Consider the following 26947-nt stretch of genomic DNA (forward strand, 5'->3'; position numbering starts at 1 on the left):
CTTTAGCCTCATGGGTTGCTGAAATGAAATTAATTATTGCAAAGTGCTGTAACAGAACAGCAGTAATATTCTTTGAGCTGTGTATAACACCATATCCCCAGATGGCTGAGTTTTTTAATAAACTCATCTTCACCTCATATATCAGTTATCTCAACTGTTCAGAAACCAAGTTTCCATATGCAACTCTTGCACAAACATGACCATGATTTGTCCAGTCTAAGGAATTGTGTTTACATACATCAAAGAAACGTGAATAACGGTTGTGCATATAGGTAATTTTAATCCATTCCATTTTTAAATACCACAATAAATTTAATTTTCACAATAAATTAAATAGCCATATTCAGTTTACAAAATAGAATTACTTAGTGTGAAACCAGTATTTACAAACATTGTACACTATGTACACGATGTTTGTCTTTGTCAATACTCAATCAGAGAAGAAAAAGTTATTTGACTTTTTTTGACACATGATTGACATGCTACAAGTGACACCATGGTCCATACAATAAAACAATAGTGCAAACTCACCACAGGAACCCCGAACCAATGTTGTTTAATTAAATATTAATTTCAAATAATAAGAAAATAGTACTATCCACTCTCATTGTAAAAATTCAGTATGGTATTTAAAGTGTCAGTATTCCTTCAGCAATACACATACCAAATATAGCCTGAATATTATGCTTTCTTACAGCTTCACAGACTTTTGACATGAATTTGTATGACATAAACTAGCATTCTGCTTAGATCAATAAGTATGTCACATAAACACTTCAAGCAAGAGGAACACTGACTCTTTTAATGGTGTCTGACTTTATTTCCCTAAGTACCACTTTGTCCTTTATTAGTATATCTCAAAAGATGCAACTATGCTGATGGTAAATTAATGTTACTATTCCGTAGAAAAAATTGATCCCACTGTATATTTGGTCACACACTGCATATGTACACGTATGCATGAAAAATGTTACTTTGAGACTATGTCTGTGAAAAGTGCATATTTTAGCAGAGACATTACTGCATGTCTCAGATGCATCCGAAAATGTTGTATGAAGTTTAGGTCAGGGCCAGTTAAATGTCCTCCCAGTGATCTGGTAAAATTTTTGATTAAAAGGATGAAAGAACTTGCGCAATTTGGTAATGACAGAGGTGTCCACCTCTGGATGAATGCGTCCCTTGCTACCTGCCAGGCACTTATTAAAGACAATGTTAAATCGCAAGCAATAAAACCCTCTGGTGGCATTGAAGTATAAATTGTACTGACTTATCCTTGGAGGAAGATTTAGGAACTTCTCGACCAGCTGGAGTTCCGGCAGTGGTTCTGTGATGAGCCGGTCTCCATCTACGATATGAAACTGCTCAATTGGGAAATATTTTAACCATCTCTCCAGGTGTTTTGTGTAGATGCTGGTTCTTACTGCCTTATACTTAGTGTTCACTTCACAGGTATTAGGATCAATAGCCAGCTTTTCAAATTTGTAGTAAGTTTTGTTCTTTCTTTCCTTGCCTTCCAGCACCTGAGTGTAATCAGAAATAGCTCTTGTGGTGGGTTCCCTGACAATGATCAATAATTTGATAGACGAGTTCATTTTGTAAATCCTTTCAGGTACTTCCTCAGTGATAAAATAAGCAGGGCTTTTCTCAATTGTTATTTGATGAGGGTAAGAAAAAGGCATTTTTTTCCGGTACCACTCAATCCCCTTGGCATAGTTCTCATCGTTGTCAAAGAAATGAATCTCTTGAGAAGCTTTGACCACTGCAGGGTGAAGATTCAACATCTCTAACAGTGCACGTGTGCCTCCTTTCCGCACCCCAATGATGATGGCCTTGGGAAGCTGCTGAACCAGATTGTGCAGTCGTATTTGCTCCTTTGTGGCATTGCCCTTACGGAACTCGTGGAGTAGCCCTCTCTTGAACTGCAGAGCTCGCAGCGGGATTTCATCCTGGCTGCGGGGTCCAAATCGACCGTCGATGGGGCAGAGGGGCTGCAGTCTGCAATCAGTGGAAAAGATATTTGTAAACAGAGGGCAGCTCTTAAGGTAAGGTCACAATGCTCACAGAAACCTTTCGCAACACGGTGTCTTTCAACTTGTATTTTATTCTGTCAGATATTAGTAATTAGTGTAAACTGTTTATTTATTCTGTTATTTCACTATGTTCTGGCTGAGTACCCCCTTCCTCTACTGTTCTACTCAAAGGAACGCTTATTACTGTTCTTTGAACTTCTTGAACCTTATCTCACCTTTCACATTACTGATTGCTTTGAGATTGCTTCAGAAGCTTTTAAAGCATTCTAAGATGAGTTTTATTTGGCCATTATGATCTGAAAATGTAGTTCATCTAACTCCTATCTTTCCAACACTAGCTCTATTCTAGCTTGAGTTATTTCCTGTTACTACCCATTGTGTTGACTTTAGTAACTGCTGATCCAGGCTTAGCTCTTTTAGTGAAGAGGAGCAAAAGGGATTAAAAATAGTTTCCAAGGCATCGCCCCTCAATATTTTCCATCCTATTTAGCGTATACCCAGTATAATTCCAGGGCAGAATCAGAATGACCAGGGTTCTGAAACAGACATGATCAGCAGAGGCACAGAAAGGATAGTAAGACAAATGTTCAGAAATACATTTATTACATCATTACAGCTATAGTTTTCTTATCGTCACTTGTGTTTCTTCTCACTGAACAACCGTTTGTACTTTAATTTTTTATATTGCTCCTGCATGATGTTTGCATAATTCTTTTGTATTTACCTTTCAATTATTTCATACATTTTCTACTATTCCAATTCTTCCTTCTCATATTTCATGTCAATGAATGGAAGAAGTGATTCAGTTAGAGAAGCGTTTAAATTTTGCTACAAAGGAGCCCTTAATAAGCCCTCACTTTCACTCCCAAACAGTGCTTTGGTCATTAAACAAGCCAGTGTTACACTGAAGATGAAACAGGTATGTAGAGAGAGTTTCCAAAGCCCAACAGAAAAACATATCAATAAATTTGCAGAGCCATGATCTCCAAAATTAAAAATATGTAAGAACAAAGGTTGCCTAGGCAATTTTAATATGAGCTCGCTGTGCATGTATATTATGATACTGTTTTTAAATTACATGACCACATGCTATTATTTTTCACAGGACCCCTGCCTCAGCCGGCATACCAGATGGGCAATGCTCATTAATAGCTGTTTAGGTATTCAGTATTTATTCTGTTTCCTCAGTATGTGGCCCCTCATTCATTTACTGTATATTATTCAAACCTGCTTTCAGGACAGAATCATTTATTTCTTTTTGGCTCTTCCCATCCATCACTGCCTGTTGGAGTCTCTAATTTGACACTGATGCTATGACAATGGATGGCTGGGACCAAGTAAAAAGGTTAGCCCCCCTGGCTGACCCAATAACAATTTCCTTCACTATCTAAATGCTGTGATATACTATGCCCAGACAGATCTGAAGAAACATCCCAGATGAGTTTGCTGGGTTTAAATGAGCTTTATTTAAGTTCTACACACCAACGACAAAGTGTTTGGAGAAGTGAGTCCCTGTTGTCATTTCTTTTCTCAAGTTTCCACTCTTTTCTCTTTGCTTTTTGCTGCCTACCAAATAAGAGCCTGATTAGGTCACAAAAATTGTATTATTGCAACATTTAGTCCAACTTGGCAATAAAAAGGGAACCAAATAAACCAACCAAAACAACAAACAAAACATCTGAAAACAGTATCTTAACTTGACAGTGGTATAACTTAGTCAGGCTATGGTGGGACTGTTAAGAGTCATTCTGCAGTAAGGAGGTGACAGTTGCAAGCATAAAAAACAGAAGTTGCAAGCATAAAAAACAGAAACTACAATCCATCTCTCTGTTCTTCTCTTCCCTCTCCTTCTGTGTATTTGCTATTTGTTTTCAAGCAAAAATGTTCCACAACAGCAGTTCCAGACGTATCTCAACTAATTTTATCTCTTTTCCTCAAAAAGATAGCACTGCTTTCAGTATAACACAACAGCTTGTCAAACAGGGTTGTTTCCTTTAAAAGTAAACAAATACTCAAGATATCCTCTAGCCTAAGAGAAGGATTGGATGTTCTTAAAAGTCCTCCCTCAACACTTTGCATTCCTTTACCCTTTCCCCTTTCTTCTCCTCTCCTCTCCAGACAATAAAAAGTCCTATAAAAGATTTTGACTATCTTAAGATTAAACAGGCTGTCACATCTTGGTAGCTGAATCCTGAGATGCAGCTATTTACTATGTTAATATTTTTGCTTTTCTGAGTCTTCTTCTTGAAAAAAATCCAGTGTAGAGCAGTTCATCTCAGAAAAATGTTTCTGCCAAGTAGTTAAACAGCTAAAAGACGCCTGGGTAATCTTAACAACAAGTAGTGATGCTGCAAGCAATTTCTCTTCTGATCCAGAATAGCTGCTAATTTGTTTCCAAAGCAGATGTCACAGCGATAAAATGTTACAAGCCTGGTTCCAGGAGTTCAAAACATCAAAATTGGGTATGGAGGCTCCCCATAATTCCAATGAGAATGTTAAACATCTTGAAGACTCACACAAATTTTCTCAGAATTTTTATGGACAAACTTTGGTTGAGCTTCTACACATGAAATAGTTCTGTTCATTTGTGCTCTGAAGGACAGGGGCCTCCTCTGGAGGGAGGTACTCAGCTTATCAGACTTTATGACTCAGTGAATCAGATAAGCTATTGCTAATTTCCTAAGAGAACTCAATTCCTGAGACATCTGCAATGAGAAACGCCCAGCTCTCTCTCAAGTGTAGCTTGGGTCATACTGTGGCAGAATATTTCCAGTCTGCTCATCTGTCTCAAGATTTCTATGCATTCTTTCTCTCTTTTTCTCATGAGTCCAAATAAAGGGCTTCTTTTTGGCAGTGTGGTATTTTACACATTGGATAATGGAAAAAAATGAAACAGAGTTTTACTTCCAGTGGCAACATTATATATGAAAACAGTGGAATTCAGTGCCTCAGGAGGTCAATGAGTCAAATATTGTGGCAAGATAATTTTATGGCCAACAGTAAATTCTGAAGATGTGCAAGCACAGATAATAGCATAAGGTTAATTAGATTTTATGCCTCCCTTCATAAACATGCTGTTTCAGGGACTAATAAGGAATTCTGTGTCCATTTCCAGAATCTGTGTAGTCACAGTGAAGTTTTCACCTCTAAAGTATCAGAGATGCTTTGACCACTCGGGGAAGAAAACTATAAATCTTGGGGCCTAATTTGCAATCCATTTAGTCCCAGTTGACAACATGATCTCCCTCTTCTTCTGAAATTGGGTTATACAGTTGAAGAAGGCAGCCATCGACCTAAGATGCAGTACAGTGGATATTGTATATTGTAGTGTCAGAGCTTTGAACTCAACTAATATTTTCCATCATTTAAAAGAAGTCCATTTAAGCAACATTAGCACTCAAAAGCTATTTACCAGCTTCTGGAAATCCCGAGGTCTTCATTCATTCTTTCAAAATAATCTTTTCTACTCTATCTTTCTATAATGCCTATCAGAGCAGTCCTAGACCACTGTGAAGGTGGCAGAAAAAGCATGGTCATTGTGAGTAGCACCACTGTCACACTGTCAATAACCAATCAAAAATCAGTCTGGCCAAAAGTGTCAAATACTTTTTGATTTCCTCTCCTGTATTTTCTATTGCTCCCCAGGAAATCACTTGCAGAGACAACCTTTTTGTTTGGCACTTTCAACTCCAGAAAATACTGGCTAATTAATGCAGTTAAAAAATTCTCAAGCCCTGCAGCAATCTTTCAAATGAAATAGTATTTAAAACTTGACGAGCTACTCTGCAGACTCATACTTAATTTTAACTGCCACTGTAGCACATTAATTGCTTGCTCATAAATTTAGGAAGATGATGTATAAATATATCAAAACTGTTCTGCTGAAAGTAGAGGTCAACACACAGATGCGCAGAGACAAAAAAATGAGCTATTCTAATGATATTTTTACTGGACGTTTTTTTACCTCTTCTCTGAAAATAAGTGTCAGTCTGCTTAGAATACAAATGGGCAGACTGAAGTACTTTGACAGGGATGACCTGCAACTTTGTTTTCCTATTCTGCAGAGGGAAGGAAACAATTATGAAAATCAGTAGTAGAGTGGTTGGTCTTTCATGAATACATGAATAGAAGCTAAAAAATCAGAAAAGAAATAGATCCTCTAAAGAAAAACTCATGCAATCTGCGTTCATTTGCAATTAAGAGAGTGGCTAGTGAACAACTTACCTATCCAAGCTCCCAACTCTGGCAACTAGATATAGGAGACTTCCTATAGCAAGGCTGCCTAGCACAAAGAGCTTCTGTCTCAGCAACACCTGCTGTTTGAATAGCATGGCCCTCCATCAATCTTCAGGACTTCTTCAGTCTGCAGAGAGAAGAACATATAAAGCTCTCATCAGTAAGCAATATGCAGTGTAATGTTTAGTAACAGGCCTTCCATTAGTTGCAGGTTTTGTGACCACAGTGTGTGGGACCTGCTCACTGTGTTTCTATTACATCGTGAGTGAATGAGCTGGACAGAAATCAGTTTATTTCCCGGTCTGTGCCAGCAAGCTTCTGGTGGCAGATCTGTGAAGCATGCAGCTGGGATGGACACAAGGACATTTTTTTAACAGTAGTACAAAGTTAAATGTGTGATGCGTCTTATCAGGTCTCTTTGTGTGTCAATTTAGACTGTTCTGTGGAAAATTCCTTAAACACCACATCTGACTGATGCCAGCACTGGCTTTTATTTCAAGGCCTGATGCAAACTTGAGCTGAGCATACCCATACTCATCTTCAAATTGCAGCAGCAAGCATGGACTTACATTTCCTTTTATGATGTGCCAGAGACCACTAAATTGATATGGTTTGCTTGAGAGAGTAAATTTTCTTCATAATATCTCATAGAGTGATATGTTTTGAATTTTTGATGAAAACTATCCTGTTAACACACTGATGTTTTGACTGCTGCAGAGCAGTGCTTACACTAAGGACTTTCCAGCTTCTTGTTACAGCAGAAAAACACCTCAGTATGAAGCTGCAGTCAGTTTCCTTCCTGAAAAAAGAAGAATATACCTTTTATAAACAAAAGACATGAATTTTTGAGTTGTGAGGAAGAGTTCAGATGGTGGGCCAGGGTAGATCTGCAGCTCACAAGTCTTTCCTTCCCAGCAATGATCTTTCCACATTAAAGTAGCTGTCATTATTCCCCACTGAATTTCTATTTTCTCTTTTTTCCCTAAGCCTGCTATTGCCTTTGTAAGTCCAGCTCATCACCTCTACCTTGCAGCACTGAAGACTTGAGTCTGGCTGAGTCTGTGACACTTCTGGTGTGATAGTAGCAAAAGTAACTCTTTATACAGCCAGGTCATGGCTGTATACATACAGAACAATATGCTTCTCACTAGATACATGAAGCTCCATAATAAGAATTTTTAGGTAAGATCCTTATTACAACAAGAATTGTATAAAACAGTAAAAGGAATTTGCAGTGTAAATATTAAGAAAGAATATGTATCATACTTTAAAAATAAATGAAGAACAAAGGTAGAGAGAGATTAAGTGATTTGTTCAAGGTCACAGAGAAAACCTATGGGACTAGTGGGATTCAATTTGATATGTCTATGTTCCTGTCTTGTGCCGTAATTATGTAATAAACTTTTATCTTTTTTTTTTTTTTTAGTATATTTTTAACTGAATCTTATTGTTTAAGAAAAATGCTGATACACAACTGCTGTTTACTTTCTTAATTAATTAATTAAAAAAGGAGGTGGGAAAGAAATCATAATGACAATTCATAGTTTTTCAGGTTAAAATCCTTCAGTGCTGCTCTTTCTAAATAATAGTATCATGTCAGTGTTAGAATTATTGGTTCTGAACTTCCTTTCTCACAAAACATATGCGGACCTCTCTACATGAAACTAAAGTGTTGGGAGCATGTCCTCCCTCATGATTATTCAGACTCCTGTTAATTCCTGCCTGCAGGTCTCCTTGAAGCTGTAAAGGTCATCAGGTCACAATGAAATCAAATTAAAGACAAAATCAAAGACAAACTATTTCAGAAAGTGGACTCCATGAAGTCTTAGTCCATCCATATTCAGCTGTGCAGTAAAATTCAGTGCAAGAACAGAAAAAAATAGACAATTATGTTTGCACAGTGTATGTACTTGAGTGTATTTCCACATACTGAAAACTTTTTGACAGAATAATGGGTATTGAACACTCACTGAAATGCATATGCAACATTATTTGTTTGCTTATGTAATTTTTGTTATCACTTCCAGCATCTAATTTAAAGTCCAAGGAGGAAGTATTATTCTTCTGAGGTTCTAGCTAATATAACACCTTCCTCAGATTTTAGTTGTTTTCATAAAACTAAATTTAGAAAAAAATGTATTTCAGCTTCAGAAATGTCTACATCTTGCCACAGATGTACAGAGACAGAGGAGAGGACAGAACTGTTTAGGCCATGGGGTTGATGCAACCAGAATGTGATTAAGGTGAAGGCCCCAAAGGCAAAAATTTTGCTGAAGACTAACACATCAACACTTCAGGATGGAAGAAATGAAAATTCTGGGACACACTATAGGCTGCACAAAGTTTACCATAGGGAATATGCACTTTTAAACTTAATAAGAAGCTGGAAGGCAAGATAAAATGTAATCCAAAGTGACATGACTTTAGCAGCTATTTGAGGCAAATAAGGATTTTCGTTTTGGAATTTTACTCTCTGTTATGGACCATGACTGAACTGACACACCAGGTTCTGATCAGCAGGACAAGGCTTGGGGAAGCACCAGGCAGAACTGATGCTGAATGTGGAACCTTTTACCAAAAGAGACAACAGCATACTGCTGCACAGTCCAGTGGACTTACATTACAAATACCCGTTTTGAGCAATCTAATTAAATATACAAATACAGGAGGAAAGCCACTTCCTGGATATCCAAAAGATAATCTACAATGCATAAGAACAACATAATTCACAATGTAGAACTTGTAATTTCTAGAAGTGCAACTGTATGCAATATAATGTACAGGAAAAAAAGGTAAGCTACTTAGTGAATTGCAGATGAACAGCTGATCTAACTTGTTAGATTAATATAGTTATCTTAAATAAATAAGCTTCATTTAGTGTATTGATATGATTTCATCATCCGACCCCATTTGCCATGGAGGCATACAGGTGAGAAGGTATTAGTTGAGAGCAAAATGAGTCTCGTCACAGCAGATGCCAATTAGATTGGAGAAGTCTAATGGCCTAAGTGCGATTTTAAGAAGCAGAGATCCCACGTTATTTCAAAAAATGAAATTCAGTACTTTCAGAATTTTTTTAAGTACCAAGACAGAAAGTCAGTGGCAGTGAAATAGATGGACATCTGTGAGAAGGAAGCAATTATTCCCCTGTATGCTACTAAACCACATCGTTGAGTAAATGAACTAAAATCGCAGCAACTAAATAAAAATATTATTTCATTGGCTAAATTAAATGGGAGAAGATGGAAAAACAAACAAACAAACAAAATAATATAATTGATAATGATACCACCACTGGTAGAAATTTGAATTTGATAACATAACAAATTTTCCATAAGAACTGAACCCAGAAGCTGTTGCTATACTTACCTATCCCAAATAAACTGACAGGGAGACAGAAGAACTACCAGAATGTTGTTTGAAAATGATCAGAAGGAAACTTTTGGACACAGATAGCAAAGAAGAGAAGGTTTTATTGTTAAATGAATGAAGTATGGTTGATTATGGGAAGAAGTATAAGAAAGCAATATTTAAACCTTTGATAAGCAGATTGTTGAGAGACAGTGTTGATGGAGTAATGTGGCAATCAAAGTGAAGTACAAATTATAGGAAACTATGAACAAAGAAGACTGAAGTAATAATAAATGGGACTTTTTTAAAAATTGAATTGGCTTAGATTATGAGTTGGCTTAGATTATTTTTGTTTTACACACCAGCAGGGGTCATCTGCTGACCAACAAATATTTGTTTTCATGCACTGCATAAATATTTTTGAATTTATGTGAGATTCAAATATAGTGATTGAGAAAACAAGTCAACGCTTGGCACTTTTCTATTTCTCTTGCTTTTGCGTTATCTCTCTTAAATGTTAACTACAGTTTCTTGCATTTGTCACAGTGAGTAAAACTCACATAAATCAAGCATGCAGACTTCATCTGGGAAAGGAAAAAAAGGTGCTTGGGAAAGGAGGGAATTTATCCCTCAAAATTTGTGCATTAGCTCATCAGCTCATGATTTTCATACTATGGCAAGAAAAGCATCATACTCCTGATCTTCCTTTAGCCAGCTTTTCCTTCCTCTTGTGCTAGCTTGCCATTAAAAAGTGTCAAGTGGTAAGGATAAGATATACATCCTCTGCATTTTTTTCCTGGTACCTTCCCATACAGTTTAATTGGTAGATAACTACTGTACTATGTGGAGAGTATTAAAAAGTTGCAATAATCGTGATAAAGCAGAACATGAATTTTTATTAGAGAGAGTATTTTTCATTCCTACAATCACTGAATAGCCTAAGTAATGGTAGAATTTATCCCCCCCTTTTTTTGACCAAGTAATGTGAAATGGAGAATGGAAATGGAAATCTTTGAATATACCAGTTTTCACTAGGAAGGACAAATGCTGAACCTGTAGAAAGGAAATTTCAATTTTAGTTTTTCAGAAATCTTCTTTATTGATTCATACTTTCAATAGCAAAAACAAATTTAATTCAGATGAGTAATCATCACAGTGTTTCATTTTTTTTTTTTTCTCTAGCATAAGTACTAGTGAGTGAGATGGGATGAAATAACATCAGAACACATTTCAAGGCCTGAAGGAAGAGAAGATGGAAACCCTTTCACTACAGGGAACAAGTTCACAGATTCACATAAATGTCTCTGCCTTCTAAGCATGTCCTTTTCTCCTCATAACTCATGTTGACTTAAATAGTAGAGCAGAAAATGTTAGCAAAGATGACAGAAAACAGTAGTGGTTGCAGATAAATTCTAACATGAAGATTTCCTATAATCTTATGCCACCGCTGTGACAATAACTTAAAAATACCTTTTCCTATCTGCTATTGAAGAGTTTTGACATTTACAACTGCCTTTAAGCTGCCCTCAAAGCCAGTTCTCTGTATAATGAAGTGGTAATGTATGCTTTCTCTGGAAAGGCTGCTTTACTCTGAGAGACCATCCTCAGAATCAACACTTACATGCATAAATTAGATAAGAAAACACACACTCCTTTGGCAAAAGTTAGCACACTATCAGTGCTGAAGGAAAGCATTAGTAATTTGTATCCCAAGCCCTTATGGTTGACTTGGGTGTTACACCTGGATATCTGATCCCTATAGAGAATGGTAACAGCTGTTTGTTCAGTATACTATCGTTTAACTCTAGGCATCTCAATATTCATCTACATGTAATAGTTTTACTATACCTAGATAAACAGTGTGCCAGATGACAACAGTACAGAAGCCTGTAAAGAGCTCTTAATCTCCCTTATTTCTCAGCCTGATCTTTTTTCTTTATTATTTTCATTTTTTAGTCTTAATGAAGGATATCAAACTAAGTGGTGATAGGAGGAAAGAAACAAATCCAAAGCTGGCTATTGCCTTTGTGCAGCCCTTTGCCAAACAGATTTGCTGCCAGATTGTCTGAGTAGTTAGGAATCTCAGACGCTCTGATGCCCTTGAGGTCTCAGACACAGCTGCTTAGGAAAACTGCTTTATTGCATCTGAACTGGTGAGGCAGGCGGTTGCATTCTGCTGAATGATGACTAGGCTACCATGTTCCATGCTTAGCTACATTGCTCCAGGAATGCTTCCAAGAGCATAGATCTTAATAGGATTTCATTAGTTCAAAATACATGTGCCTGTCTTCTTGCCAGCTTCCTGACTATATTATCCTGCACTGCTCTTCATGGAGTACAAAATTAACCTGAAAGGGTTAGCCCTTTTCTTCATGTTAATGGTGTTTCCCCAGCAACTCTCCTCTATTTCTTCTGAAATGATAACCTTTCTTGTCTGCTTCATTTCTCAGGAATGTTGGAGCTGATGACAGTAAGTTAGGAAACCTGTGGAATTGGATTGCTGACTGTGGAAATTTTATAATAGATACTAATTTTACACTCCTCAAAAGAGAATACCAGTCTCATCTCTCCCAGCTGGCTTTATGGCAGCTGAAACAAAAAATAGCTCCTCAAAATTAGGTTTGAGGAGCAAAAGACAGTGAAATGGAAGACAAAGGAGTAATGACTGCAAAAGTTGAGAAAGAAATCTCAAAAGGAAGCCAATAGCACTGTCAAAAAAAAACAGTGAACAGTTTTTTGTTGCTGTCCCTGCTTTTTTTGTTTGCTTGTTTGTTTTTTAATTCTGTCTGGGAAAGAGTAAAGCAAGATTATGAGTCCTCAGTTAGAAAGTTAAGAAGGAAGATATCCAGAGCTATCTTCTGACTTTCCTTTAGAGTACTACATTTGTCATGAACAGTTTTGGTGCATTGAACAGGATGTAAAAAGGCAGAGTGGAATTGCTTAGTATGACTCAGGGTGGAATAAAATTACAACTTTTCATACACTTGTAATCTTGAAAAGTTCTTTTCCACTACTTTGAGTCACTCTTGTGGTCTATTACACTTTTTTCCCCAATACTGGAAAAATTGCCTTTTCCCAAATAATTTTGAAATTAAACACATGAAAGACTTTTTGAAGATTCTCTCATTAACTGCAACCTGGTAGTAAATTTTAGTTAACTCTCCTCTTAGCTATTACAGTAGCAAAATCCAGATGGTCTCCTGCAGATCCCCACAGCAACATTTTCTGTGATTTTCCTTTAAAAAAGCAAAACTGAATTGCATGTAAAACATTACTAGGATGAAAAGCATCGATGGGGAAACTAACAGCAAAAACTTATCCAAGTTGCAAATATATTTTGCTGGTACACTGCATTTTCAGTAAAAACAAACAAACAAACAAAAAAAAAAACACAAAAAACCAACACCTAAGTAGGTTCTCCCCATGGCTTTTACTCACCAGTGAAAAAAACAATTCCAATGTATGACGTAATACACACAGACATACATACATTTCTATAGGAACACGTTTTAAAGATGATTTATGCATTTGTTTGCAGCCAAATTTTTGTCCTTGTGTTCCATGGATAGATGCACTGGCCTAGCTACAGCACTGCCAATCCCCATGCTATGTGCAGTGGGTAATAACTATTGCCCTGCACATCAGTGTCTTGCTCTGGCTGCTAAACTGAAGAAATCAGCAGTGAGGAAAGTCCTTTTTTTTTCTACAAGTGATGCAAATATCCAGGTGCAGTGAGATGTTACTGCAAAATACCACAGAACAACTGAACTTAATTTTCTTTCCTTGTGGGCCTGTTCTTTCACTTCTAAACAGTGCTGCTGATAGCATTCCTACAGCCTTGTGTCTCTGGCTACACCTCTGTGATCATACTTTTACTGCCTTTCCTTTTCCTCTCCATACATTTCTGTATATGTCTATGTCTTGGCATTCCATGGAATTTCTGTTAGGGAAACAGAGTTTTGAATAATTGAACCCAAAGGCCACTAGGTTAATTTTCAAAATGTAAAATCAAAGTGCTTCCTCCCCTCTAAGTCTTGAGTATAACACTTTTCTAAGAAGTGCCACTTATTTTAATGAGGAAATCCAAGTGAAAATATCAATGCCAGTTTAACCATGGACTTGTTATAACACCTCTGTGAGAAAGGGAGACCTATTAACAGTTTTCTCAGAAAATGAAAGAGCTGTGATTTTCTACTGTGCATGTGTTTTAAAGGCCAATAATACACTGCTACACTGCCCGAATGACAGCTTACAGCCTCCGTCTGGGAGGAGAAGGAAGGGGAAAAGGAGAGACAGCTCATATCTGTGCAATCAGGTGTAACAGAGCTGCTTGGTGCTGGAGAGCTCCTTATAAACAAGCTCTCTGCTCACTGAGCAGTCCCGCTTCCCACACACAGATCATTCATCTTCCTCCTGTTGGGCAGTGTGAGCTGCAGAAGTAACTGCTGTCTTGGGCTGGTATACATGTATCCAGCTTGGCAAATATACCAGCTCCATGGATTTAAATATATTCATATAAATGTATCTAGAAAGTCAACCAAAACCTCTTTGTGCATCCTTTATTGGTGGGTCTCTGAGGCAAGAAAGATGTTGGCAGAAAGAGGTATATGTTTCTGATCTTCATCAACAGTCACTTGAAAAGTTATGGACAGGCTGCTCCTTTGCTTGCATGAAACACCTTCTCTGTCAGTTTCTTACAGAGTAACTTGAACACTTTAGAGTATTTTCATGGTCCTTCTCTTATCCTGATTTCACATTAAAGCAGCTGAATTGGCCTGTTAGACTTTATCTAACTATTCACTCCATGGAACAGAGAGAATCTAATCCTTTCTCCATGAGTGCTTTTGACTTAGCATCACTTTCTTAGAGAGGTATTTACTTATTTATTTTAATTTCATTTTTTTTATCCCTGCCAGCATAGTGTTAGACATCATATGGACTATCTACATTTTTAGATGCTGACAAATTTTAGTTGCATGGTAAGATATACTAGAGAGGATACTACAACGAAGGGCCATCATTCGCATGCCACATAAGTTAGCTGTGAATCAGTGAAAGAAAAGAGAGAAGCAATGGATTTAGCAAGATTTAAAGCTGTGATGATTTATCCAGGAACTTGAAATGAACATTGGCCTGATCCACATCTTGCCTATACTACATCTTTAGTGGCCATTTTTCAAGATATCTGTCTGGTTTAGCTCTATTTGACCTTGACACTTATTCGCAGAACCTATATTATTTTGAGATCATGGGCTGGTTGCAGACTCTGCACTGACTATTTCATACAGATGTAGAAAGTTGTTAAAATAGTCTGTACAACTAAAAAAAATTGGTTGGCTGAGAATTAACTGTAAAATATCTCAATATTTTGTTTAATTGGCTTTGAGGTGTAAAAAAACACATCCATATGTAAACTTGTATTCAAAAGCAACAAGTATATGAGAAAGACAAACTAATTCTGTTTCCCTGAGAAAATATGGATTCTACTTAAAATTTGTGTAGACATTTTAAATGCCTCAAGAGACAGAAGAGTTGGTCTAACGATGAAAAAAGTATATTCAAAAATAATTTCTCTAATGGTGGGGAAAAAGAAGAGTTAATAACTTATTTGGCCAATATTATTCAATCATCAGTAGAGCAGATAGAATAATTTATAAATTTACTGATGAATAATTTATTCATCAGTTGATGGTAGGAGAAAATTAATGATGTAAACAATATTCAAAGAACACTTGATAGGCTCTTGGGCAGACATGGAAGGTGGGAAGGATTTAATTCTTCACCCTATGACAAGCTCTACATCAGGGCAGTGCATCACTGAAGTGCTACTGTCCTGGAGCTGTAGCCTGTTGTAGCCTGTAGCCTTTCTGTAGCCTGTTGATAGCAACCATCCTCGTGCTCTTCCACCTACCAAGGCCAACAAATCTGCAAATGTGCCCTCCCAGCACTAGGCGGTTTCTCTGTGTGCCTTTGGTGATTGTGGGTAGCTGTTTGGAAATTCCTCATGACTTTAATTATTGCTGCAGTCAGACTGTTTGCTTGCAATGCAAGACAGCAAGTGCTGCAGGTGCCATTGCAGACATTCATCAGGTTGAAGCCTGTTACATAGCTGAGAAGTGTTCTGTGCTTGTGTACACCAAGTAGGAAGCAGAGGGCTTCTCGCAGAAAACCACAGGACACTGCCCTCTTGTTTCCAGGCAGACTGAAAAAAAAAAAAAAAATTGAATCTCCAAGACAATCTTGGAAAAAAACCAACTATTTCATTGAAAGGGAAACCACCAAACCCATGAGATCCACAGCAGACTCTAAAAATTCTGTATGTGTAACTGAGTCAGGCTGTGCATGAACTCAAACAACGAAGTGCTAACGTGCAAATAGTTAAAAACAACTCCCTTGACACCTCATCTTTTCAAAACGTGTTTTCACAGGCCTGGCAAGGTGATTGTTAAAATAATTTCAAAGCAAATCTTATTTGAAGGTAATTTTTAGATTTTCATGATTTATATCTTTCCAGTATGGCTGAGGAGGAAGCACTGAGGTATAGCATTTAGAAACATCCCATTGCCTTCAGACAGAATCCTCTGGTTTGCTCTTAGTCTGCCTTGTTGCCACTGAATAGATGCATAAAAAATCCAGTTTGAACATTAACTGAGAGTTGCAGAAGAATACCATTAATAAAAATATGGCTTCTGTAGTGTTATAAACTCACATTGTAATAGCTATCATAAAAACACAAATATAAACATGATAATGCGAGCAGGTTTATTATTTTTTTTCTGTTTTCAATGTGCTGTATTTAATAGCAGATATATGTGCAGTTTGGGATGAAAACAGATGCCCTTTATGAATAGGCTACATGGAGGAATCAGCTGGATTATATCCTCCTCTCAATTGCTAACAGGGTTTTTCCACTCTTTGTTCCTTTGTTAACTATAATCTGCAAGCCTGAAAAAAAAAAAAAGAGTGGAAGTTTATGAATTATACACGGTCACAGAGTTTATTAGTGCTCCATGCTCAGACTCTTGGGAGTCACTGGAGGAAGAGCTTTGAGCAATATCCAAATTTTCAAATGGGTTCTCCATTTCTTTATCTCATTCAGCTTTTGATATCATGCATAAATTATTTAGCAGGCCTACCATTATTTCGTTAGCTTGCATTGTCCTCTGGCACCATGTCTACAGAATTACATTCATTTTGCATTTGCAATTGCTAGACTTAAAAAAAATCAGTCAATTCTTACTTTCTTCAGCCCTCTCATTTAGTATAATGACATGTTATAAACTGGAATGAAAAAAAGAATTCCACTTTGGCCTTGAACTCTGAATATTCTTCTTGCTGCCATTTCACCATATGTAACTGAAATTTATATGGGAAATTTTTCTATTATTTTCATTTTAATTGCCCAGAAGATCTTCTCCAAAAATAATGCTTCCTGTTTTACTAAGTTGGCCCACAGTCTCAAAGGTGTTAGAGGTTGAATTTGAACCTTCCCACCAGTATTCCATTATGTTTTGCTGCCCTGTGACAGATGGCAGTAGAGGGGCAGACTGACAAAATGGCATAGAATCTTAGAATCATAGAACCGTAGAATCCTAAGAGTTGGAAGAGACGTCTGAAGACCATCCAGTCCAGCTGCCCTGCAATGAACAGGGACACTACAGCTAGATCAGGTTGTTCAGGGCCTTATCCAGCCTCATCTTGAAAGTCTCCAGGGATGAGGCATCAACCACATCAGTAGGCAATCTTTCCAGTTCTTCACCATCCTCACTGTAAAAAATTTGTTCCTTATATCTAACTTAAATATATCCTCCGCGAGCTTGAAGCCATTTCCCCTTCTTCTATTGCCACAGACTCTGCTAAAGAGTCTGTCCCCTTTTCTGTAGCTCCCCTTTAGATACTGAAAGGCCACTGTCAGGTCACCTTGGAGCCTTCTCTTCTCCAGGCTGAACAGCTCCAGATCTCTCTGAGAGATCTGAGAGTCTGTCCTCATAGGTAAGGTGTTCCATTCCATGGATCATTTCTGTATCCCTTCTCTGGATGCACTCCAACAGGTTTATACTTCTCAAACAGACATCTGACATGGAAGTACAGATGAAGCAAAGGTGGGGAATTGAATTCCTCCATGTCGAAAAAATGGCATGCAAAAACAATCACTGGCATTTGCTGGATGTTTATGGACACGAAACAGTGGATGTGAAGTGGTGAAGTGCTAGGTAGTGTTTTTCAGAGGTAACAACAGCAGTTTGTCATCTTCCATCGACACAGATCATTTTTATGGGCAGATCATGTGGGCAGTTCATCACTGTCAAAAATGCATAGATAATGGTGGTAAAACGCTGAAAAACAGCGTTTTGTAGCTGAAAATTTACTCTATCAAATGGCATTCTTTGCATCTGCAGTAGTTTCCATGGAAATAAATAGGAGGCATTACTTTTGGAGTACATTTCTCCATATCATAAGTTTACCATGAAAGCCTTTGTGAATTATGTGCTAAGCTGGTTAAGTTCAGAGAAGGAAACTCTTTTGTATACTCCAAGTTCCAAAAGTTTAATTTTGAAGTAGTACATCTCTTAGCCTCTCAGCTGCAATAGAAGAAAGTAAAGATGGCTCTAGTTTTTTCCCCACCAGGACATGCAATTTCTTCTTAAACATTTGTTCTAATTGGCATCCTGTTGTTTTACACTCATAACATGCTCATGTCCCTTCTTTGCAACCCTCAGCCTGCTCTGCTGAATGCCATTTTGAGGTAGCAAGCTACAAGGCAGATTTCAACATAAATGGAAACCATATATGTTGATTACAACATATATATGGGTAATTTTGCACCTCAAGTAATGTGCTGGTGGACTGGTGCTGTATCACAGTTCAGCCTGGAGGAAGACTTTATCCTCATCTTTTTGGTGCAAGAGAAGGCTCAGTTACATTGATACAATATAGTTTCCATTCTGCTGGAAAATCACAAATGTAGGCCTTCTATTGCAAAATTTGTTATTTAACCTTTTTACTTTCCTTTCTCTTTGCATTATTTGATTATTTTATTTTATTTTATTTTATTTTATTATTTTTTTGGCCCTGAAGTGTACAGGTTCAAAGACCTTACCAGGTAAATATACCCACAGAAGAGATGTCATATCATCCTCAGTAGATTTCCCAAACTACCCCATGCCAGAGGAACCACTCCATGTCTGAGACTCACATCTGTAGGGACTCCAGGAACAAAGCTTTTCCCCTGCAAACAGAAGCAAACAGTGTTTCCCTGCTGTGAGGCCCCTGCTGCCCCTGCTCACTCCTTCTCCTCAGCTTCCTGTTGATAGGAATCCTCTGCCAGGAAAGGGTTGCTGAGCTCCTGTCCAACATGCCCACTCCTCCAGGCAGCTCCACTTCAGGCTTAATTCACACTGCAAGTGTGGAGGGCAGGGATGATTAAAAAGAAACAAGCAATCCACATTCACTCTCGTTGTCTTAAAGCAGCACAGCTTTATCAGTGTATGCCGGAGAAACCAGACATAGAACTATGAACATGTTTGTAACTTTGATGCATTAAGAAAGAAAGAGAAATCTGCCTTTTATCTCCTAGAACACTAACAGCTTCATTCCATCTATGAAAATAACAAATACTTGCTTTGAAATGAAGCCTACCAGCTGAATATTAATGGGAAGCACTTCTTCAGACTAGTATCTTGTATCTAATCTGTAAAAAAAAAAAAAAAACAACAATAAAAGAAAGACAGCCATCCAATTATCTCCTGGCATAGAGGGACTGCTCTGCACAGCACTGTGCAGCCTGCTACTTCTGAGTTTACTGATGGGGCTGGCCCTAGTGCTTTGAGCATCCTTTGATATTGCGGCCTCTGTAAAGATATAAATGTTAGACAACAACAACGACTGCTAGGCTTATCCCTTGAACAAACAGTAGATAATGCAATTGAGTTTGCGTTTGGCCAAGGAAGGTCTGTTCAGAAATGCATCTAATGCTACAGATAAAAATGTGGACCAGATTGTTTAGAACCAGTTTAATACTTAGGATTCTAGAGCAGGTTCTTGTTGATGCATTGATGTCATCCCTTTATCTTTCCCAACTGTGTCCCAAACCTTGATGGCATCATTACTGTGCTAATGGAACAGCACCTCCTGTCTGTAGTTGTCTTTCAGGTTGCAGCTTGAAAAAAATTCTCTCATTCCACTGATGACTTCTTCCTCTGCTCAGGGTTACCATCTTTCCACCAGAACCTTCCCCAGCCGGCTCATGGAAGTAATGATCAGAGACCTCTGCTGTGACTTACAGTGCATTGAGCTGTACCAACCATCTGCCTTATAGGAAGAGAGCTCTCTGACATTCCTGTAGAAGAACAATACTACTGTTGCTGATAATTAATAGCATGGATGCAAAACCATTCAAAATTGAATTAAGTCTCAATCAAAATACTTGTGTGATTTATAATTGATGTCATTTTAAATTCAATCAAGTTCCGTATCTTTTTTCACTAGATAACAGCTTAGTGATGTCTGTCTTTCCAAAGAGACTGAGACTGAAACAGAACTGTTTTTTTTTTTGTTTTGTTTTGGGGGGGGAGACAGGGGGAAAGGTGGGGGGAGGGGAAAACTAGTAGTTGTTTTCTTTCATTTTCTTTAAATGTAATCAATTTTTAAAGGAAGATCTCTTTTAATTAGAATTTTACAGAGAGTTCTGTCAAGATTATGCTCCTCTGGAAGTTTATCATGACGTGGAGAATGAAAGATACTCTCTGTGTGTTTACTTTTTCCCAAAGGGCCAGATGAAGTTAAAATGAGCCTTTGTGCCCTGCTAGCACATACAGACCCCATGAGTCTCACAAATTTCTGCTCTGCAAAGGCTGCTGCATACTGAGAAAAGGAAATATCATTGCTTTTCTTCAGAACGTCAGATTAAGTTTTCCCTGGTTCCTCCTTTCTGAGGATCAGACTCTAACATAACATATATGGATGCTAAAAAGCCCAGATGGCTGGTTCAGCTTTAAGTTAATAACATCAGCATTCTAGTCGGATGGGGAATGATACAGTTGTTAAGGCTATTCGACCCTATCCTTTCTGTGTGTTGAACTAATAGTTTAATTTAGTGCTGCTGGTTTTCCTCTTACTCAAGCTTTGGGAAACTGCTGAATAACAGTTGCATTAGAAGTTGGGACAATGTATACTGAGCTTTATTTTAGACTGTGGCACTTAAGGTCTTGGAAAATTGTAATAATATAAGTAATGAGTTAACTGTTGATGCTACAGGGAAGACCTTAGTAAAAAGTCTGAGTTTCCAAATGCCTGTGCTCTTTGTAGCTCGTGACTGCATTACAGGGGGATATTATTTAAGAAAAAACTCAGCATATGGTCTGTATTATACAAGATGAAGGGAGGAATCCCAAATAAGAATGAGCATGGATCACTGGAAATTGATGCAACAGGATTTGCAACAGTGAAGCAGGAAATTCTGTAGCTCTATAAGTGAATCCTTGGAAAACCAATAAATATTGTCTGTCACTCATTTAAGAATGATCATCAAAATGATGGGGTTTCAGCATCAGAATCTAAAAACTGGTTAAAGACATACTGTATTAACACATTAAAAAACAAATTACATTTCATTGTGTCTGAACAATCTAACTTCTGTCTCGGGCAGAACCAACATTAAACCTTATGGACTGACCTAAAGAAAAGAGTTACTTATGCTTTTACCTACAATAGCAGAGAGGTCTTTCTACTTAATACCTGATGCCATGGTCAGCTCTCCCTGTTTATAATAAAAATTACTTTTTTTCTCCCACTGTTTCCTTATTTTCCTGAATGGCAGTTAAAGTTGGCAGGGCACAAATATGTATCTTTTCCTTGCTATTTCCTTCAAAATATGAAGAAAGGCAAAAACTGGCTCTGATATGTATGTTCCAGTTTTCCCAACAAGGTGACATATTTCTGTTGTGAATCTAAAACTGTGATTCTGAAGGACAAGTACTGTCATTTCAGCACAGCTCCAGAGCATGCTGTTCCTCTCTGAAGAGAATTCCTATCAGTCAATAACTGCACTTCTCAATCCCTTTGTAAAAGATGTGGAAAACTCATTACATTCTTCTTGCACTGTTTTCCTTAACTGAATTATATTTGCCACTGTAAAAGACCTATTGATTAATTCATTAGATCTTTTGTTCTTTCTGCAGATTAATATCTTACTTTTTTTTTTTTTTTAATCTTGCCTTCCTGTACAATTTTCAGTCTGTTTAAGTATTCTGAAAGCTTTGTAGCATTTTTTTAAACTTTTCACTTTGTTTGTCCCTTATGTATCACCCTGAGCAGGGGTGAAATCACACAAGCACTCAGCAGCTGCCATCCACAAATAAGTCTCTCCTCTGTAGGGTGATGTCTGGTGCAAAGATGACAAGTGTCAAAAGGATTTGTCACTCAGAAAGCTGATATCAGGAACACTGGGCCAAAAGTTTACTCCAATCTTGAACAAGACTGGGTTATAGTATATGTGATTTTTATTTTATTTTATTTTATTTTATTTTATTTTATTTTATTTTATTTTATTTTATTTTGGTCTTTAGCAAAAAATATTCTGACAGTACTTCTTGATTCTCATCTCTTCTCTGACTGGAGCCTTGGGAAGGCAGTCTGGGTGTGAAGCTGCAATAAATCCTGAGGACCACAACAGAGGCAACAAGAAAACAATTAATATACCAGTGTGATTATGTGGTGGTTAACATGATGGAGTAGAGGGAGCAAGATGCAATGCTTAATTATACAAATTCTCCTCGGTCAGTGCCCTAAATGTCAAAAGTCTAACCAGGTGATTTAATAGGGACAGCAATCGACTTCAGAGCCACACACTGAATAGTCACATTCCTGTGGATGGTAGTCTTAAATCACTAGTTCAGACTGCACTGTTCACACTGCACTGAGCGTCTAAGCTTTTTGCAATCTTTCTGACTGCACACAGCAGTTTTCTTGTTGATGTTTAGACATGATTGACATAATTCAACAATTAGGCTTATTAGTTCACTTTGTAACTACATAAAACTCTGACAACGATTATCCCAGTTGACTGAGGACACGCCTCCTGTGACACAGTAAACAAATATAGCAAAGGAGGCTCTTTCCAAATGATTACTTCAACACTCTGATGCAAATGTAAACTTCTTTCAGCATCTCTGAGCTACATCAAGTCTTAATGAATCCTGAAGTCCTGAATCCCCAGCTCCATTCAGCATGGACTACAGTAGCTAGAATTATATGGCTGTAGCCTTTTCTCCTATCTCCCATTATAACGCATGCTGCATTATAATGAAAGCACTTATTAACCTGCCTGCAAAAGAAAAATATTTCTGAAATTTGGTTCCAAAACCTACCAAACTCCTTAGAGGAGTGCTTTTTTCAATAAATCAGTGGAAGAATCTTCGTGGGAAGAATAGGTAACAATAACTAAAAAAATAAATCAACCTGCTCATTAACCTGCTTGCAGAGAAAATCCACTGTACTCTGAAGGTTAGGATCTAAGACAGTTCCTCAAATCAAATGAATGCTGTTGTCCTGTTCTCTTCTGTAAGCTGTACTTGGGTTGTCTATGGACATATGTAGGGGATGTTTTTCGGTTGACCGCAAACATCAGCTCTGATTTATATGGAGAAAATAACACATGGTATTCCCTGGGGAAAATGTCATTACCTTAGTTTTTGGAGCATCTAATTATGATAAGCCTCTATCACACTCACCATCTACCCTAATTATCCAGGGAATTGGCAGTATTTAACAATGAAGGAAAGAGTGCTCCAGTGTCCAATTAAGGTTTTCTTTGAGGATTAATAAATCATGTCTCATCAGCACCACTGACCCAGAGGTGTTAATCTTCACCTTATCATTCTAATCTTGAAGCAAAATTCTGCAGATCAAGAGCTACAGAATTGTTGAGTTAATTGTTTCATTAGGTTGATGAAGTCTTTATTCCCATGTTCGATAATACACTATTCCCTGAGCATCTATGCTCTCTAATGCAGAGCAGAAAACAAAATAATATGAAAAGTGCCATAGACATTTGTTGCAGGTGACTGGTGGCTTGGACTCTGCTCTGTATCTGGCTGCTTTGGTATAATTGCTGATGTTAAATTTATGCACGGCAACAAAGCACTGTGATAGACGATAACCAGTCAAGAGAGGTTTTAGCACATCTAAATGCAGTTGCAAAAGGAAGTAAATCATGTAGTCGATAATGGAAAGAAGTCTTAGCAGTTATCTGCTGTAAACAATATCCTTGATTAGAAGGCATAAACAATATTGTTTTACTTAATAGTAAGAATCCAGATATTTCATTGGTAAAAGATTTTTTGTTTGTTTACAAGCCTACAGCAATCATGGAGAGTAAAATGTGTTAGAATCTGTTCCTAACACTACAATAAAGAAGAAATCAAATTTCAACTGCTTTCTCAGTGTATTTGCATTATTTGTCTTTCTAGGTAATCAGATGCATTAGATTCTTTTGTCATGAACATTTGCAAAAAGTACTGAGCTCACAGTGAAAAAAACATTTCATAAGCATTTATTTTTAAACATTTCCTCTTCATCATTTGAGCTGAGCAGGAGAGGAAATAGAAATTAATACCTTTCAGGACATAGATCACATACTTTTGTCACTGAACAAAGAAAGAGGGCAAAAGACATGATTAAAGACAGAATAATTTCATGGGGTGAGTACATGAGAGAAAGGAGGTAGGCTGGACTGGTGAAAGACTTTTGAATTTGTAGTCTTTTTTCCTCTTGATTCTTCCTTCCCATTGTCTGCCTCTTTTTCTTCTAAACAAAACGCAAATCTCTGCTTTCCCTCTTGTCATTCAGTCACAGCCCCAAAGCAGAGGGGAAGTAAACTCTTCCCTCATCCAGGAGAGAGAGACTAAAGATGCTGTGTTGGATTCGGCAGCACAGCAGCATGTGCTTGAAATAAAGCAAGAATTAAATGAAGGTTAAATTGTTAGATGAGAAAAAAATGAGTAACATTTTTTTCTGAAGCTCAGGTAAAGCCTCTTCTTTTACATACTGAATTCATTCCCAAATAACACCCAAACAAGAAAAGAAAATTAAACGGCACAACTGCTAATGCTGTTTTTCATAAAGATTTCTCAGAGAAAGTGCATCTCTGGGACAGTTCTCAAGATTTTTTATTTTCTTTTTTCTTTTTTCTTTTTTCTTTTTCTTTTTCTTTTTCTTTTTCTTTTTCTTTTTCTTTTTCTTTTTCTTTTTCTTTTTCTTTTTCTTTTTCTTTTTCTTTTTCTTTTTCTTTTTCTTTTTCTTTTTCTTTTTCTTTTTCTTTTTCTTTTTCTTTCTCTTTTTCTTTTTCTTTCTCTTTTTCTTTTTCTTTCTCTTTTTCTTCTTTTCTTTTATTTTTTTTTCTTGAAGACATTTCAAATAGATTCATTTTAGAATAAGAACAGAAAGGCTAAGTCTACTCTGTGTCATTTGCTAAGAAATGGGATATACTATTATGTTTCCTTCAAATCACTGTGTTTGTAAAAAAAGATAAGCAACTTACAAATCAAAGCATGCATCTAACATGTCACTTATATGGTTATTTTTACAAATAAAGTTTTGAGACTACTTGATGATTGTCTTTTCCCCTACTTATCATCCTCTCTCCCCTTCAACAATTTAGTATTCAACAAAATGCTGCCAGGCATACAGTGCTCCCAAGGTCACTCCACCATCCTCCTTCAAGGTCCCCCATTAAAACTCTCTTGTAGTATAAGACTACTAATAAAACAAAATTAATCCTACCTTACCCTCCAGCCTAAGAGGATTCAAACTCACATATCTCACCTCCCAGGAGAATTACAGCTTCTCCAACTATGGACTGCTGTTTTTATGTATGCACAAGCATATGTGAATGCCCAGAGATAGAGACGGACAGAGAACAGCACTGCTTCTAAGAAAGCTGTTTTATTTTACATTAAATAATTAAGGATTTCTTGGGCCACAGAGCAGGACAGAACCTGATCACAGAGCAGCAATTAGGGCACTCAGCAGGGAAAGTGAAGACTAGGTTTTTGCTCTTTGCTTCCAAGACTACTTGTCATTTAAACCGGTCACTGCTCTGATTTAAACATGTAGCTGAGTTTTTTCCCCCGCCTGGTTGATGAAGTGTGTGAGCCCTCATATTTCAGCTGACTGCTTGGGTGCAGCAGGAGAGCTTCCAGAAAAAGAGGTCTTCCCTCACTTGCTGCACTGGAGCAGCTTCTGGTGTTGGGTGTTCACTACAGCATCATTTCACCAGGTTACTGCCTTGTTGAGTTACTCCAAAATTCAAGCAGAATTCACTTGCAGCTGCATTACTGCTGTACAATCTATGCCTCTTATTTAATTCTTAAGAAGAATAGAAGAAACAGATATTTACAAATCTTTCCAAAATTGAATGAAATCACATTTTTTTTTATATTGTTCTTAGAAAAAAAGAAGTGTGAAATATCACAGGGAAGTGTGAAAAAGCATTGTGTTAACAAAATAAAATCATTTATTATTATTTATTATTTAATGTCAGATTTTCCCCATCCATACATTTTTAAAATAGATCCAATTCTCTTAGTACTTTGTAAATTTCTTTTATTGCAGAATTTCATCAAGAGATTATCTCTGCACATTTTGTACAGAACTTTTTTTTTTTTTTTTAATCTTCTGTTATATCCTTCTGTCTGAGTTTTCATAATAATAATAGTAATGATCAGAACACCAATTGAAAGCAACCAAGGAGGATGCATGTACAATCTGAGCATCACTGTATCACTGTCCTTTCCTGCTTAGTCATGAATTACATCGTTTGTACAAGAATATATTAACCCTGTTTCTTCTATTAAAAAAAAGGAGGAAAGGAAGGAAGGAAGGAAGGAAGGAAGGAAGGAAGGAAGGAAGGAAGGAAGGAAGGAAGGAAGGAAGGAAGGAAGGAAGGAAGGAAGGAAGGAAGGAAAGAAGGAAGGAAGGTAGGAAGGAAGGAAGGAAGGAAGGAAGGAAGGAAGGAAGGAAGGAAGGAAGGAAGGAAGGAAGGAAGGAAGGAAGGAAGGAAGGAAGGAAGGAAGGAAGGAAGGAAGGAAGGAAGGAAGGAAGGTAATGCAAGCTCAACAAATACTGTGTTTGGACTACCACTCAGGGATCACCCCTTTCTCTTCAGCTAGCCTTCATCCAACAGAAAGGTCCTTGTAGGGCTTCTTGTTGTAGCGTTCATCTTTCCAAAGAAAAATCTGTGTCATGTCTACTCCAGATAAGTACATGTCTCCTAGGGGACTGCAGGATTCCCTTTCTGTCCTGTTCTTGTCCTTGGCTCTTGTTGAGTGTAA

At 37.4% G+C, this 26947-nt stretch overlaps 1 protein-coding gene across 5 annotated transcripts in view; it reads right to left on the bottom strand.

The window, feature by feature from the left end:
- Positions 1–254: 254 nt before the first annotated feature.
- The window catches only part of HS3ST5 (heparan sulfate-glucosamine 3-sulfotransferase 5), a 179199-nt gene continuing 152506 nt past the window's right edge, over positions 255–26947 (bottom strand). For 4 of the 5 annotated variants that reach the window (XM_052683488.1, XM_052683468.1, XM_052683478.1 and 1 more), the window contains 2 exons: positions 6255–6393; positions 255–1995 (listed from right to left, as the gene is read on the bottom strand). In XM_052683488.1, the coding sequence (XP_052539448.1) occupies positions 1065–1995; positions 6255–6361 (1038 nt within the window). In that variant the 5' untranslated portion in view covers positions 6362–6393 and the 3' untranslated portion in view covers positions 255–1064. Of the gene's footprint in view, positions 1996–6254; positions 6394–18717; positions 18847–26947 lie in introns of all 5 variants that reach the window. The other variant, XM_052683499.1, reaches the window with a different exon arrangement.

Source organism: Tympanuchus pallidicinctus, unplaced genomic scaffold, assembly GCF_026119805.1.
Source record: "Tympanuchus pallidicinctus isolate F22 unplaced genomic scaffold, pur_lepc_1.0 scaffold1, whole genome shotgun sequence".
NCBI classification, from domain to species: Eukaryota; Metazoa; Chordata; class Aves; order Galliformes; family Phasianidae; genus Tympanuchus; species Tympanuchus pallidicinctus.